Here is an 18,239-nt window from a genome sequence, read left to right as displayed (position 1 = left end):
TTCCGGTTTTTGCCATTCAAAGTGGATAACACACAACATTACCCAACATTATTTCACTGCATCTGCCATGCATTTGTCCACTTACCCAGCCTATCCAAGTCATCTTGCAGCCTTCTAGCATCCTCCTCACAGCTAACACTGCCCCCCAGCTTCGTGTCATCCGCAAACTTGGAAATGTTGCATTCAATTCCCTCGTCCAAATCATAATATATATTGTAAATAGCTGGGGTCCCAGCACTGAGCCTTGCAGTACCCCACTAGTCACTGCCTGCCATTCTGAAAAGGACCCATTAACTCCTCTTTGCTTCCTGTCTGTCAGCCAGTTCTCTATCCACATCAATACTGAACCCCCAATACCGTGTGCTTTATGTTTGTATGCACTAATCTCTTATGTGGGACCTTTTGCGAAACTGGGATGAAAATTCCAGATCATCCATGCACATCCAAATGGTTTCCATTATCCACTCTACTAGTTACATCCTCGAAAAAGTCAATATAAGAGTCAGACATGATTTACCTTTCATCTCATCCATGCTGACTTTGTCCAATGATTTCACCACTTTTTCTGAATTAATGCTGCTATCCCATGCTAATAATAACTGAACTCTATCAGTTCACCCACTACCGATGTTAGACTAACTGGTCTGTAATTCCCCATTTTCTCTCTCCCTCACTTTCAAAAAAGTGGGGTTACATTAGCTACCCTCCAATCCTCAGGAACTACTCCAGAAGCTAAAGAGTTTTGAAAAATTATCACTAATGCATCCACTATTTCTGGGGCTGCTTCCTTAAGTACTCTGGGATGCAGCCTATCTGGCCCTGGGGATTTATCGGCCTTTAATCCATTCAATTTACCTAACGCCACTTCCCAGCTAACCTGGATTTCACTCAGTTCCTCCATCTCATTTGACCCCCGGTCCCCTGCTATTTCCGGCAGATTAATTAAGTCTTCCTTATGAAGACAAAGAACCAAAGTAGTTATTCAATTGGTCTGCCATGTCCTTGTTCCCCATGATCAATTCACCTGTTTCTGACTGCAAGGGACCTACATTGGTTTTAACTAATCTTTTTCTCTTCACATGTCTATAAAAACTTTTGTAGTCAGTTTTTATGTTCCCTGCCAGTTTTCTTTCATAATCTATTTTCCCTTTCCTATTATTATTTTTATTGTCCTCCTCGGTGCTGGACTGAATTTCTCCCAGTCCTCTGGTAGGCTGCTTTTTCTGGCTAATTTGTATGCTTCATCTTTTGTTTTGATACTATCCCTGATTTCCCTTGTTATCCACGCATGCAATACCTGAAGGGGGAAACAGTTCTTCAGTCACACTCGATGGAGAGGCGACTTTTTCCATGTCGCTTCTCTGCCTCCTCTCTTGCGGCTTAACAGATTGGATTGGAGCGGCCTTTCCTGGAGTCGGGCCTGGAGCATCAGCAGCGGGCGCAGTATGGACTTTTTCCATCAGTGAGCGGGCGGACCCTTGCCGGGGGTCGCCAGAGAGGAGTGCTCCGATCGCTGGCCCGCGAACTACGACATCCTGAAGCCTCAGTCTGCGGAGCTTCTAACCGCGGGCACGGCGTGGACTTTCCGTCGCGGAGTCTGGGATCCCTTGCTGGCGATCGCCGGAGAAGAACTCGGACCGCTGGCCTGCGGCCTATAACATCCTGAAGCCGCGGTCTCCGGTAGGAAAGTGCCGATTCGGGCACTCCAAGCCGCGGAGCGTGTTCGACCGTTCATGGCCCAGACCACGGGTGAACAAGGGAGGAGGACTGGCTGAACTTTGTGCCCAGTGAAGAATGCTGTGGTGGATCTTTGTGTTAAATCTTATTGTGTATTGTGTGTTCTTTTTAAGTGTATTGCTACTGGCAAATTAATTTCACTGCACCTTCGGGTGTATGTGAAAAATAAAATTGACTTTGACTTTGGTAATTGTTTTGAAAAGAATGACATTATAATAACCAAGTGACATCACTGTGAAAATAGAAATACTATCATGGGACCATTGAAGGTTAGATCCCTGTCAATATTTGTAAAGTTAAAATCCCCTCCCACGATAATTTTATTAGTCCTACAGCTGCGTGCAACCTCCTGGCATTTTTGCTCTTCTAATTCCCATTGACTGAGGGCCTGCAGTACACTCCCAACATGGTGATCATTCCATTTTTATTTCCATCCATATAGCCTTGCTGGACAAATCATCAGTAATATTAAAGGTTCTTTCTTTTGGGTTTTTTTCCACTTCCCCAAGTTTATATGCCTTTATTCGTGAAACAGAATGTTGCAATTATTTCAACCTAGAGGATTTGTGATCACAGGGTGCTTGTGAATAAATTCCTGAACGGTACATAACCACCTATACAGAGTTCTGTGTCAACCACAATATGATCTTCCCCTTTGAAGCATGCAGTGCTTTGGGAGATAACATCATATACTGATTTTATGAAAGCTTCTTTAACATTGTCTTTATAACTATTTTCAAAGTAACGGAGGTTTATACACATACTCATAAACAGTGATTTATAACCAGAATGTATGCATATATGGAGAAAAATCGTCAATGTCAAATTTTAGTCCTTCACCTTTAGTGGCGTGGATTTCACAGTAAAAGTGATAGGAAGCCGACTATTGTTCATGTTTAATAAACAGCAAAAAATTGGGATTTTTTTTCATTTGCTTATTCAAATGTGGACATTTTCAACAATTTAAGGTGACTTCTTTTAAATTGCACACAAATGTTGAAATTGACCTAGATTTCAATGAGGGTGGGAGAACAGATATGTAAGAAAGAACGTAGACCAGCAGGGAAAAGGGCATTTCAACCCACAATATCCGTGTCTCACAGGGTGCCATTTTAAACTGCACACCTGCTTGGTTGTCCATGAGTCTATGTAAATGCCTTTTAAACATAGAAACATAGAAATTAGGTGCAGGAGTAGGCCATTCGGCCCTTCGAGCCTGCACCGCCATTTAATATGATCATGGCTGACCATCCAACTCAGTATCCCGTACCTGCCTTCTCTCCATACCTGATCCCCTTGGCCACAAGGGCCACATCCTCCCTCTTAAATATAGCCAATGAACTGGTCTCAACTACCCTCTGTGGCAGAGAGTTCCAGAGATTCACCACTCTCTGTGTGAAAAATGTTCTCCTCATCTCGGTTTTAAAGGATTTCCCCCTTATCCTTAAGCTGTGACCCCTTGTCCTGGACTTGCCTAACATCGGGAACAATCTTCCTGCATCTAGCCTGTCCAACCCCTTAAGATTTTGTAAGTTTCTATAAGATCCCCCCTCAACCTTCTAAATGCTAGCGAGTACAAGACGACACTATCCAGTCTTTCTTCATAAGACAGTCTGACATCCCAGGAATCAGTCATGATCTCTGCACTCGTACACATTAGAGTCGTATCTGCTTCCACCAATTTCACTGATAACCTGTTCTAGACACCTCCTATGTGTAAAATAAATGCCTCTTAAATCTCCTTTTAACTTTAAAGATAAGCCCTCCAGTTTTAGTCATTTCCACCCTGGGATAAAGACTCACTATCTATCATATCTCAGCCTCTCTTAATTTTACTTATTTCTATGACGGATCCCCTCAGCCTCCAAAGCTCCAAACAAAAACACCCAAGTTTGTCCTTATAGTGATAGTCTCTAATCCAGACAACGTGCTGGTCAACTTCTTCTGCATCCTCCCCAAAGCCTCCATATCCTTTTTGTAACATGGTGACAAATACTCCAGATGTTTTACATAGCTGCACCATGACTTCTGACGCTTGAAATCGAACATGTCATATGCCTTCTTTACCACCCTATCTACTTATGTTAACACTTTTGGGGGGTTATGGACTTGCACCCCAAGATATATCTACATTTCCAGCATGTTAATTTTAGAAAAATCTGTAGCATCTTAATTTAAAAAGACATGTTAAGTTTTTTTTTTTACTGCAATATCTTGTGTGATAGAAATGTGGGTTACAACGTTGATTAGCCAAAGTATTAGATATGTTGTTTCTACAGATAGATAGATATATTTATCGATATAATAATAGATTTTATACTTTTGGGATGTGGGAAGAAACCAGAGCACCTGCAGTCACAGGAAGAATATGCAAACTCCACATTGACAGCAAATCAGGTCATGTTTGGACTTGGTTGCCTGAGCTGTGATGTAGCAACCTTTTTAGCTACACAACCTTGCCATCAAAATCTGTCATCCTTGCCCTGCCTAGCATGTATATGACTGCAGGCATCTCCGATGTAGAGGTCTGAATTATCTCTTCAGCTTCAATATAATCGGGAATAGATATTAATGACCAGTATTATAGGCGACTTCCACATCCTGTGAAAAAGTACAGAGTCAATAAAGTGCATATTCCATGTCATCATATATAAGAAAAATACAGCAGATGAATGATGTTTTAAAACTTGACGGAGAAGAAATTCTCGCGGGAATTTCACAGCCTCAAAAAAGAGAGCATGCCGTGGAACCTCCGACAACTGTCTTTTCCAAAAGATCAAACATTTCCTCTGCCGCAGTACAGATTCTATCCATTAAGTGGATATTAAACTTGTTTGTATAACAACTCAAAGAAACCAAGCATCCATCACATATGGCGCTTCCCTAATCCCACAAAAGCTTTTAACTCAACCAAGATGAACCATAGAGAAGGTACACAAAAAAGCTGGAGAAACTCAGCGGGTGCAGCAGCATCTATGATAACCATAGAGAATGTCTCTCAAACATGGATGTCTTCAGAAACCTGCCTCCATTCCATATCTGTCACAAGGATGGCATCTAAGTCGGGATTCTAACCAACAGGTCTACGATAGACACAATCTTAGAACACTGTCATAATTCTAACCCTCTCCTCAATATTCCTTATGGCAAACCTGCTCCTCACTTTCCACGTTCTCCACAGGAGTTGAGCTAAATCACAGTGCAAATGGGAAATATGCAATCTCTGTCACCTCCACTCCAGAACTAAGGTCACTTATTTATCAAGCTTAGAATACAGACATTCCCTGCATTTGTGCATACTTCAATTCAAGATTCGTATCATTATTAGTTTACTCACTGAATTGGACAAAAGAATGGGCTCCATGCTAAATATCTGCAAGGCAAAGGCATGCCACTAATCTGCCCACTCCACAACACCACACTATCCCCCAAATCCTCTGCCCATCCCAAAATTCTCCACTATAAAAATAAAGATTTACAGCCAAACTTGGAGAACCTGGATCCTTTTGGCTGGAGAAAGAGCAGGCATCTACTAACAGCCATAATATGCAGGGAAATCGTTAATATAGAAAGCACCATCTATTCCCCAAATTCCCTTGGTCCCACCTCACTAGGAGCAAAGAACAGGACAGGGGCAGACAAGGCCTGCTGAAACGAGCACTTCAAAGACCTTTTCAACAGCATCTCTATTCTACACCTGAAACCCTATGATTTTATTTTCACATTTCTGAATCATTACCATAGAAAATTGTAGTCAATCACCAGTGCAAAGTGTGCAAATAGACTTTACTTCTGAAATTTGGTTCCAGAGAAGTCAATTGGACTGAATTTCAGAAATGGAGTACAATGTGCAGCTGCCACAATATTGCAAATTTAATATTAGCAGTGAGCGTGAATTTATATCGCATCGACTCTCCAGTGCTATTCACATTCATCAAAGTCACAACTTTTTCTTTATTGGTAATGATCATCTATAAATCTTAAAAGTAATTGTTGCCACATTCTTCGACTGCGAAGGGCAAGGCCAACTGAGCTGACTTGGATACAGATTTACCTGATATACCCGCACAAAATTTACAGGATGATAAAATGTATTTTATTCAATTAGATTGTTAAACATATTTCAAAAATAATATCTTCCAAGGTCCTGTTTTAGATAAAATCAATTTGAATTCCAACAGGAAACACTCCCACGGGCCACTTGTAAAAAGGTTGTTAATCTAGAAAGCTTTCTCATGATCAATGCCTGCAATCAGACTATGGCCAAGTTGCTAACCACATTAAATTATTTGAGGTTCAGCTGCATTACTAAATTATATAGATCATTTTCCTCCAGAAGGGTATGTAATTAAAGCACGTTAGTAAATCTGAAAATAAAATCACTGGAAGTAGAAGACTATTTTGAGGCTCTTAGGCCAGATTAAGATGTCAATGGCCAGCAATTGTTACAATTTAGCAGACGTTTGAGCATCCATGTTATTTGATTAAAAAATAGTGCTGTTATATGGGAATATTTCACCCTATCTATTGTCAACATTTTCCTTGCTAATGAGACGATAGTTATCATTAGGCACTTTGATGGCATTGCCAGGAATCTACTTGTGGAGAACTAACTGTAGAAATCTCACATGGTTGTTTAATAGCTTAAATGTTTACCTACCAAGATAATTTACTCAAGGGAAATAACATTGCACAGCTCTGCAGGAAGTTTTATTTGACTATATTTTTTGAATCTGCAGATCAAATGCATTGTAGTCTGGTTGCCAGATTTAACTCTACACTTTTACTGCTCACAGCCTGTATTGAAGTCAGTCATGCAAGCAGCTAAGTATTCTAAACATTTTTGGTCAGAACATTGCCGAGTCCCCCCAGTGTACTGATTAAACACTTAAAATAACTAGTTGGTGTTCCTTGCATAATTCTTTTTGATAACTTTCCACGGGTGCTAAGTTCTTAACATGTATTCGTCATTCGTGTACAAAAGTCGTGTCCACTTTCAACATTTTGATTATATTTACTTTGAACTGAAATGCAAACATAATGATAATTTACATTCATTGTTCCACACAATGGTACAAGTACCTGAATTTACCTGCAGATCCGTGTTTCTCACTATTTATAAATCTAACTTGAACTGTGACAATGAGAAAGGGATTGCCTGTACTTCAGGTTTGATTAATTATGATAATTTAAAAAAAAAACGTACTCTGACAATATGGGAAATTCTTTAAATTTTAGTTAGGAGATTAAAAACTCAATTAAAACATTTAAGTTAATTAACCACAGCATTAACTATTCATGGTTTATAGTTTTCATTGTGAGTAGTCAAAGCTTCTCCCAAGTGATTACATTAACACTAGTTCTTCTGTTTAATTCATACTGAAATAATTTAAACTATATTGACATTGATATCTTCTCAAAATTCACCAATTATAAAACTTGAACAGTTTCTTCTTCAAGTCCTCTTGCCAACCAAGACATCTGCACTCTCTCTGCTATGACATTCTCATCCTGGTAACATCCAACATGTCTGCAACATCCTTCCCTTCATCGTTATTGATGCCGGATTGTTCAAACATCTCGCTGCTATTTTTTTTTAGCCCTTTATTTGAAGCAGATCATCTTTTAACAACTCAAAACCCAAATCATAGACATCTTTACTCCCCTTGCAACACTCATTATTTATTCCCTTTTTCCTCTTTATCATGATGCAATTTTCTACATTAAAATCAACATCAAATGTATTGCCATCTTGTCCTCTTGCACGCATTCTAAAGCAGAAATATTTAGCCATGGTCAACGAACCCTCAAGATGAGCTTCATGATTAGAAAGCAATGTGTTTTGTTATTAAAATATTAGTAAGAATACGCTTCCATAGGTCACAGAGTACATCCCTGAATGTCACACTTAATTAAATTCTAGAACTTTTTCTTATCTCCCCTCTAGTTCTTCAAATTGTAGAATTGTACATCACAGAAAATTGCCAAATCTTCTATATAGATTCCTGGAAAAGTAATCCTTCATTTCTATTCCCTTCGCTCTTACTTTAGGTTTATTATTAGGTTTAGTTTCATTATTGTCACATATACCGAGGTATAGTGAAAAGCTTTGTTTTACTTATCAAAACAGATATAATGTATCATGCATAGATACAATTGATTCAAACTCATGTACAGTAGATAGAGCAAAGGGGAAGAGATGGTCTGTGAGAGAAAATATGCTGCATTATACAGGGCAAGTAGCTGAGGGATAAGGTCAAATTGGCATATTCTGTGGGGAGTCGGCATGATCTGAGCGGCAGATTAACCCGCTTCCACATTATAACAAATAATTAAGTGCCTACATAGTAAAACTCTGATAAACACAATCCAGCTAATTGGAAATCTTAATGGTATGGCACCTGGCTCATCAAATATTGTTTATTATGTTCTCTTTTCACTTTACTTTGTTCCATTTTCACTCATCCAGATTCTGGTTTTGCACTCCCTTTCTTCTCACCAGATCCAAGGTTCCAGGCTCAATTTCCATTCATTGCTCAGATCCACACCTTCTTTCTTTTCACCTTGGTCCTTCCTCTCTTACTCCCTGGACCTGTTTTCCCGTACTCCATTCACCATGGTCACAGTTCCTGTGCACCCTACAGCAGACTGGGGCCTTGATTCTTGCACCTCCTCTAACACATCAGGGCCCCAGTAATAGAAGGGAACATTCAATAATCTGGAAACCCTGCTTGTCTGGCAACACTAAAGTGCGAAGTGCCGTGGATTATCCGAATTTTACTGTGCAATTCTTGTTTTAGGTGTTCTTTGGTTTCATTAAAAAATATCCCTCACATATAATTTGTCCAAAATTTGAACTTCAAATTTGTAAAACTTTGTTCTTGCATTCTCTGTGTATTATTAAAGGTGAGGTCCCACAACAGTAAGACAAATAAAATAAGCATGCATATCTCAAATCTTATTCATTGAAAAGCTTAAACATAACATTTATAACGTTTCTTTGGAGGATTTTCAGTTTTCCCAGAGAAATGGCTGTTTACATCGTTTTTGCCACTTTTCCATTGAAGCTCCATGGGAGAGTTACATATTCTTATTGTCATGGAAACTACTACTAAGTATTTTAATCTGACGAATGTACTAAACTGTAACTATTGGAAAACGTTCACATATTATTATAGTGCAAACTATGCTGTGCATCACGGTTTTAATTGACTCAGTTTAGAGATAAATGTAATAGTCTTCCTCATCCTGCACATTAGAATTATGTTACAAATATGATTCTGTGGGCAACATTATTTTTTTAGGGTTAAAAAAAGCAGACAATTTGTCTTTCTATTCTTCTGCAGCTCCAGTCCAGGTTAATTATCCTAATTGACAATGTTTGGCATGCAAAGCAACAAAAAAATCTATTATGTTACTACTTGAAAAAATTACCTATTAAATTATCTGCCTCCGTTATTAAAAAAAAATTTGACTTATGTGGCTAACATTAAAATCTAGTCTTTTTATGAAAACAGTATTATTGTAAAGCTGTAATTCTAATTCTCAATTGGTGTGTGAACTTCAACACAGTGTGCATGCATTTTACTTTGTGGGGACTGCAGCATGAGGTTAAACATCTTGCAAAGGAAGAAACACCTGGTTTGGCAAATACTTAACAAATTTTATTTGAGTGTAAGCATCACATGTGGAACAGGTGGTAAAGGTTTTAAAGCTGGAATTGGTTATTTCATAAAGCAGAACAAAGTGGTTGTAGGCTTTGTTTTATAATTTATCTAAGTTGCAGATGAAAGGTTCTAGATCATGTAACTTTTAAACAAAGTTTTTTTCGTATATCACCGCTGAAGCATTCACAATACAGTTTGATTGCTTTAATAAACAGTTTCAAAACATGGAATCTATGTAAGGAAAATCCATAAAAATAAGATTTATCCATCTGTTCAAGGATAAAATCCTGTGATGTTAGGTACAAGGTGCGGATGAAAAACATTCAAGTGTAATTTGTCCTTTTTCTTTCACAGACCATGTCAGGCCTAGCTGATGAGACAGCAGGAGACCTCCCTGTGAAGGATGTCGGCATGAGCCTGACTGGAATTGGTGGAATACAAGGTTGGACGCACCTGTTAGTCATTACTAGAACATACTTTGATCAATGTATCCATTAGTTTTACTTCATAATATCTTCCTTTTATGGTATCATTGATCCAAGTGGTTGGGGTTTACAGATTAAAGCCACTATTGAATATCAGCTGGTACTGATTGTACGCTTCACCTGCCTTGTGCAAGTAAAGATATAGTCTTATTTCATGATTCTTTGTCTCCATAACATCCTGTTACCATAAACAGAAGTCATTTTGATCGCTATTTTAAAACTTACATTTCCTTTCTTCCCTTTTTTTTTGTTCGGAAGATTTTGCATGAGAAAAAAATTTGAGGCTGCATTTACTTAAACTAACTCCATATGTGATTCTAGTGTTCTCGGACCCTAATTCATGGTAATTTACTCTGGAGAACAATGGAGTCAAAATATTGTTGTCTATATTATGGATCATTCGTTTTTTGAGAATAGTTTCCTTGACTATTTACCACAGGGATATACCAGTCTGTGATTTGTTAATTCTCAAAAATGATCAGTGTTTGTTATTGTCCATGTCAAATGGAGAAATGGATAAGACTTACCAAATGGATTTTGAGCAGTGTTGGGTGAATAATTGTGATTGTTCAAAAAGTGTGGATTTTAACGAGTGATAGTTCATTTTTAGAGTGGGTTCATCATTGAGATCTAATTTGAGCAAAATTGATTTTGCAGATGCATTTGTGCATTTTGTTACAAACATTTTAATTTTAATTCTGTGCATGTTTGGGATAGAAATTTGGACTCAAATCAGGTGACCATCTCCCCATATTACACAGTTCAAGTAAGTGGCCTATCTCATTAGGCTTCTTCTCTGCCCAAACTTCAAAGACTCCCTCAAGAATGTTTGTATTTAGCTGGATTCTTCTCTTCATAAGTTCATAAACTCTACCCTAAATATTGCCTGGTAGCATTGCCCGCTGTGACAATCTGTTGGTCACAAAAATGTGGCCAAGGGGATCAGAGGGTATGGAGAGAAGGCAGGTACGGGATACTGAGTTGGATGATCAGCCATGATCATATTGAATGGCGGTGCAGGCTCGAAGGGCCGAATGGCCTACTCCTGCACCTAATTTCTATGTTTCTATGTTTCTAAAAGTGTTGTGCCATCACTTTGCCACATATTAAATTACTGAATGTACTTAATCTCATTTTCAAAATTATAGATCATGCAAAATGCAATGTCCTTTACGCACAGGCATTGAGTTAATTGAGCTTTGCAGCACCAGCTTAAAAAAATACTGCTTATAACTGTTTTACCCTCCAGTATGTTACTGGATGGTCATTACTACTTTGTGAATTTCTTTTCTGATAAATACTATAGTTTAGTTTAATTTAGAGATACAGCGCATAAACAGGCCGAGTCCGAGCCGATCGGCGATCGCCCCGTGCATTAACACTATCCTACACACTAGAGACAATTTACAATTTTTAACCGAAGCCAATTAACCTACAAACCTGTACATCTTTGGATTGTGGGAGGAAACAGGAGCACTTTCCAACATTGTTTAATTGAAGTAACGCACAATATGTAACCACAGCATGCTGCTTTATTAAAAGGACAAAAAGTGCTGGAGTGAAGTGCTGTCTGACCTGCTGAGTTACTCCAGCAATTTGTGTCTCTCACAGAGGTCTTTCAGTTTGAAGGTACAATTGTTAATTTTGAAATATTTAAAGTGAGACTTAGTACAAAATTGTGTACTTATGGTAGAATATCTAATAACCTAATTTTTACAATATCTTTCAACTCAGAGTCAACAAGTGTACAGAACACTAGAGCTCGCCAAGCAGTGTCTCGCATCTCACGTGAAGAGCTGGAAGATCGCTTTCTTCGGCTCCATGATGAAAATCTTTTACTCAAGCAACATGCACGAAAACAAGAAGATAAAATTAAAAGGTTAGTGTTTCTGTTTTCTCCACCGTCAGCGATTTAACAGGTGCAAACAGGTGTTAAGAAAGTATTATGACCTTTGAATTTCATTATATTATATATTACAATTTTTCAAGGCAAGAAAATATGTTATTTTCAAAATCTTTTTATGCCACTTTGAGTACATTAAAACAATTGCAATCAATTTTAATTCCCAGAACAGAGACCTTTACTGGATTTTGGTCTCTGAGATTGGGTGTCTGTCAATCCCCAATATCTACCTTAAAATGACACAAGATTTATTAGTAAGATCTGATTGAATGGTGCTGGAAAAAGAATCTGCTCTCAACGTCAGTATAGCCAAGAAGCTGATTATTGACTTTAGAAGAGGAAGGACATGGATTTAAGAGAGAGTTAGATAGACCTCTAGGGGCTAGTGGAATCAAGGGATATGGGGAGAAGGCAGGCACGGGTTATTGATAGGACACGATCAGCCATGATCACAATGAATAGCGGTGCTGGCTCGAAGGGCCAAATGGCCTCCTCCTGCACCTATTTTCTATGTTTCTATGATCCACTAACCTGACATCATCGATGGGTCAGTGGTGGAGAGAGTCAACAAGACCTTTCTGGGCCTGCATAACTAAACATCTGTAGTGGACCCAGCACATTAATGCAATCATAAAGAAAGACCAACAACGCCTCTACTTCCTTAGAAGATTGAGGAGATTTGGTATGTCGAAGAATTCTCTCTTGACCTTCTACAGGTGTACAGTAGAGAACATATTGATTGCTTGCATCACAGCCTGGTTCAGCAACTCGAATGCCCTGGAAGAAAGGAGATTACAGAAAGTGGTGGACACTGCCAGGTCTCTCACAGTTACTGACCTCCCCACTATCGAAGAGATCTACAGGAGGCGCTGCCTGAAAAGGGCAGCCAGCTTGCAAAGGACCAACAAGAGGGAATATAAATGCCTTCCCACAACTTCCAATTTAGACGTGCCAACTCAGTAGGTCAGGCAGCAGCTCTGGAAAATATGGATATGTGACATTTTGGGTCTAAATCCTTTTGAAGAAGGGTCTCAACCTGAAACGTCGCCTACCCATGTTCTCCGGAGATGCTGCCTGACCTGCTGAATTACTCCAACTCTTTGTGTCATTTTGTGTATTAACCAGCATTTGCAGTTCCTTGTTTCTGCTCTGTGGTTGCTGGGTTAATTTGCTAAATTGCCCCAGTGGAGATGGTGTCATGAGAATCAGGTGGGAGTCAAATCGAATGGTAGAGAGAAAAAATTACTTGGAACTAATTAGGGAAATTAATATTTTGGGGTTACTTTGAGAGCCATCATAGACCTGGTGATCTGAATGTCTCCTGTATTGTGAGAAAATGGGGAAAGAAAGCTTTCCCATTGTTGAATCACCCATCACCATTTTTCTTGTGGCAAAACCAGTCATTGACCATCATAAGCATTACCAGACCAATGAGTAAAACAAAGGCTATGTATTCTGTGTTGAACAATTCGCCTCGTGACACACCAGAATCTTTTCACCATCCACGTAACATAGGCAGACTATTTGAAATAATTTATATTCGCCTGGGAGAATCAAGTATTTATCTCGGATAATACAGCACAAACAAGCTTACTTGATTGTTACCTCAGCCATCACTTTGAATAAACGTTCACTTTTAACACCATAACAGAGCAAAAAGCAACTCACTGTAGTTTAAAACCATCATATCTTTGGCACTATTACTTTTGAAAGGCATTTATATTCTCTCTTGTTGAAGAAAAGTCACTACCTAACACTTGTGTGAGCCAAATGTTACTTGTAATTTATCAAATATTTACTGGAGCAACTCACTGACTGAGTTTATTTACAGCACCATCCAACATCTATCACTTAAGGCAACATGTGCACCAAGTATCCTTCATACTTTCACATAATGCAGAAGGAAATATACTGCCAGTCCATCTTCATCACTGCACCTGGCACTCCCTACTTAGCATTATAGGAGCAGCCATTCAAGAAAACACCTCTCCAATATCTTCTCAAAGGTACAGTGCACTGACTAACCGAGCCAATAACACCCACATCCCATAAATAAATAATTTTAAAATAACAGCCGGATTCACTGAAATGAAATCTATTCATGGCTAGATCATCTTCCCGTATGCAGCAAACACGTGGAAACAATTGGAAAGAACTCAGTGATTTAGATTGAGCATTTGTATCTAAAATAAAGGTGTAGGCCAAATCAAAAAGTTCAAACTAACATTTTGTAAAGAAAGGTGAATAAATTTATCAATAAATATTTGAAGGTTAAAGCTTAACAAGAGTTGTGATATTATAAATGTAATTTGATTGTAATGTAATAATCTGAACAAGATTGGCTTTTAAGTATACAGTACACACATTTTATGACACTAATGCCATGGTACTATGTGTATAGCTTTAGCACTGCTTTATTAGAATTATTTGAGGAAATTAAAAATACTACAAACAGGATGACTGTACTTTCTAAATTGCTCCCCATTTTAATTTTGTTTTAGTGTTGTACAAAGTTTGGAAATTCTACTAAGATTATAGGAGTAGTTTGCTCCTCATCCTATATTCTATATTCTATATTTAAGAGGGAGTTAGATGTGGCCCTTGTGGCTAAGGGGATCAGGGGGTATGGAGAGAAGGCAGGTACGGGATACTGAGTTGGATGATCAGCCATGATCATATTGGATGGCGGGTCAGGCTCGAAGGGCCGAATGGCCTACTCCTGCACCTAATTTCTTTGTTTCTATGTTTCTATCCTAATTTGAAAAATTGAGTTAATCAGATTGGACCTGATTCTCTCATCATTATTATTATTTTGACAGTTAAAAATGTGAAACTCTAAATAGTTAGAAAAAAAGAAGAATCTCTAATTAGCACCAGTTATTATTTTATGTTGGTAATAAGAAAATGTTAAGATCATTGCCATTTGTGAGTTGATTAGACAGCAGGATAATAAAATAGCAAATAAATTGGCCTAGAAATTAACCTGCCTGGGAGAAACATGGTACAATTTTAATTAAACCAATAATATTTTAACAGACATTTATTGAACCACTTGCTGTGTCAAAGTAGTTAAACAAGAATAAATAGTCTGATGAATTACCCTCTCATTTTTCTTGAAATTAACTCCATCTATAAGATTCCATAAAACATGTTTCAATAAAGGAAAAGTTTAACCAATCTTAATAGTTTTTGTTTTAAATTTAATTGTTATTTGAAGGTTACTCAACATGTGCATTTGTTCAGCCTTGTCTGATGTATAAATATATTTGAATACACTGTTACCTACTTAAATCTGGCAATTGGCATGTGGCACAGCAGAGCACATCACACACCTTAAACAAATAAATTAAAATATTATTTTATGCATGTGACAAGCCTAGTGCAAAAAGCAAAGTTTGTTATTAACCAGGCACAATGTCTTAGTGTTAAAGATGTGCGACCAATTTCATAGGGTCTGTAACTTGTCCTATTCATCAAAGCCACTATTCCTTTTTTAGCGTGCCAAGTGTTTTCCATTCACCGATATGCATGTTTTCTGTTACTCTATATTACATCACCCTCATGTGTCCTTTGATAGACTTTTGTTCCCAGTTAGTATTTCACATCAAAACTGGATGGAATCAAAGGTACAGTTGATCAAATGCCAACAGTAGATTCTAAGAGTATTTTTTTTTTAAAGATGAAAACCATGATGGCCTGTCTTGAATTTAAAACAAAACTGTGTCTGAAAGTCATTATTTGCTCAAATGTATTTTTGCAATTGTTTCATTTAAGGTTGCAAAGCCAAGCTAAAGATAGGAACTTATAATTAATAATGTGTTCCATATTGCTTGAGTTTTATTAAGGACCACCTAAACTTTTATTGCATCTTTTGGTTTGTGAGGTTTAAAGTCTAAAATTCTTGACGCTGTATGTGGTACTGTAAAGAGCGCAAACACAATGTTAAGGTATGAGATTCATGACTTGCATTCCTCCAACACCCACTCTTTGGAACTATTCTTAGTAACGTATGGTATATTCCTTTTATAACTTCCTTTGATTTGTTATTCATCAAGCATATGGAGTAAGTATGTGTTGCCTGTGTAGCAAGCTGGAATGATAAGCCCTCGGAAACTGCTATTTGTCAGTGTTATAAAGCAGATTGCAGTACTATGGTTTTGATTAACATCAAAGCACACTTCACAGGCAGTAATAGTTATATCAAAACCTGAAATGTATTATTCACGATCCACACTAACGTCTTTAGCAATGTTTATGCCTTTTTCAACAAAGTAGTTTTGCTGACTTTTCATATTCCTTTCCTGTTCTCAGAATGGCTACCAAGCTAATTAGACTCGTCAACGACAAGAAGAGATCTGAGTTGGAGAGTGGCAGCCCCAAGCGGATAGGCAGGGATATTGAGATGGAAGAGATGATCGAGGAGCTGCAGGAAAAAGTTTGTGAACTAGAGAAGCAGAATGAGGGTCTAAGGAATCGGCTAGTGGCTTCTAAACAGCAGCTGCAAGTACAGGGCCGTAGAAACACTCCCTATAGTTATGTGCAGTCACGCATAAACACTGGCCTTAAAAAAGTTCAAGAAGTTACCTTTGCACAGGAGAATGTCAAAAAAGGTATTACACTTTTTGTATGTGTATTTTACAGTATTTGTATTTTGCATCACCCATTGATAGTTGCCTACCATCTGAAAATTTCATTTTTTTAAATTATTGGATACATTTTTATAATAAGTAAAGCTTTGGAAATAATTATTACAATTTTTTTTACTTTCCATGAAGAAGTTTATTTCCAATATTTCATCTTCCACCGTAATCTTTTGCTGAACCAAGCTTTATTTTATACTTGGTGTGTTTAATGCTTTAACTTAAAATGGTGTTTTGCTGCCCGGTTTGATGTCTGCTAAAACTATTCGGTGTAGTTGACTGCTCAACCAGCTTGTTGACATCACTGTTACTCATGGCATGGATCCCTTGAACTGATGCCTGACAAGAATGATCCAAAGGAAAGGGGAGGCCTGTGCCACAGAGGTCAATAGATCTTTGTCGGCAGCTTCCTAAGGTCAGACAAGCAATGTAATTTGATTACTTCCTGTAAAATCCAAGCCAGTATTTCAGCTTGATAATTAATTTACAACTAATATTGCACCACTGGGTAAAAGATGTTGTTATTCCGACCTTTAATCTGACCTTTTGGTAAATTAATTCCTAGAGCTTTCAATACATTCTCAACATTTGGAGAATCTTAGCAGTTTAGCTAAATGACAGTCTGTTAGTTGAGTCATCCACTATAGAAAGAAAAGTATGCCATTATCTGCTCCACTGAAGAACTATCATTTCCTTCAGTATTCATTAATTTTGTTTCAAGTTAATTATCTCATACTTCATTTTTACCTTTCACATCACAGCGAAAAATAAGCTTAACTTCCAGTTGTTCAATTTAATATAGTGTTATTTAAATGCCTCCAGAACAATCACTGGTGGTTTGAGCAATCCAACTTCATCATCTGTTCCAAGCACTCTAATTGACTTGGAAAGAAGAAGCAATTCCAATCCCTGATGTAAATCTACAGACAAAAGTAGAATTTGTACTTTACAATAATTAAATATAACGGATTTTGGAAACGGATAAATATAATTACTATAATGTATCCCAGAACTTCCTTTCATATTTACCTTAGATGGACCAAGGATGTGGGGACAGTTGGTAATGTGCCAAATTAACAGAGTAGGCTAGTGATATAACACAACATATTGTACATTGATAAAGCCACATTCATCAGGTGTGTACTCAGCAGTTTTGATGGAGATGTCCCATTGTATGTATTATAGGACATACAAAGCAAATTATATAACTGTCCCAATTAGAAATGTTAAATGCATTTTATTAAATGTCCGAACCTTACTAGACACAGTAATTACTCAAAGTCTACACTGCAAACTTATCAGCAAAGATCCTTTCCAATTCTTCACTAGACTGTTCTCTACCATTGCTAAAGAACCCCTGGCCTGAATAGAGGATGAATTTTAAAATTGTACCAGCAACAAACCATTTCCATGACTAAATTGTATGCGATTGATGGAAACAAGGAACTACAGGTGCTGGTTTACACAAAAGGATACAAAGTGCTGGAGTAATTCAGTAGGTCAGGCAGAATGTGTTTTGTTTGCTTTGTTATTTCATTGGCATGTTTTTAAAAAAATCTTTGTATATTATCCATTTAGGAATCAGAGTTCAAGACCCAGAGCTGACAACAAAGTGTGGCCAACCTATTGTTCCCAGATATGGACATAGTTTGCTTGAAGATGCTCGGGCTGAAGTACGGAATCTGTAAGACTCGCTTTTTTAACTACTGTTATACTACTTTGTAGGCATGCATTCACAAGTGTATTAGGAAATCTGATGAATAACCACAGAATCATTGATACACCCAGTCTTTAACAGATTGTTCAT

The 18,239-nt window shown here is 37.8% G+C and overlaps 1 protein-coding gene across 2 annotated transcripts in view; it reads left to right on the top strand.

Annotated features, from left to right (window-relative positions):
* Nucleotides 1-18,239, top strand: part of rpgrip1l (RPGRIP1 like) — a 112,289-nt gene that overhangs the window by 5,855 nt on the left and 88,195 nt on the right. For both annotated transcript variants that reach the window (XM_055648433.1, XM_055648432.1), the window contains exons 3-6: nt 9,759-9,846; nt 11,624-11,768; nt 16,104-16,402; nt 18,011-18,116. In XM_055648433.1, coding sequence (XP_055504408.1) covers nt 9,762-9,846; nt 11,624-11,768; nt 16,104-16,402; nt 18,011-18,116 — 635 coding nt within the window. In that variant the 5' untranslated portion in view covers nt 9,759-9,761. The remainder of the gene's footprint in view (nt 1-9,758; nt 9,847-11,623; nt 11,769-16,103; nt 16,403-18,010; nt 18,117-18,239) is intronic.

Source organism: Leucoraja erinacea, chromosome 17 (genome assembly GCF_028641065.1).
Source record: "Leucoraja erinacea ecotype New England chromosome 17, Leri_hhj_1, whole genome shotgun sequence".
Taxonomy (NCBI): Eukaryota; Metazoa; Chordata; class Chondrichthyes; order Rajiformes; family Rajidae; genus Leucoraja; species Leucoraja erinaceus.
The sequence above is the reverse complement of the archived record's forward strand: the minus strand, read 5'-3'. Positions and strand labels throughout refer to the sequence as shown.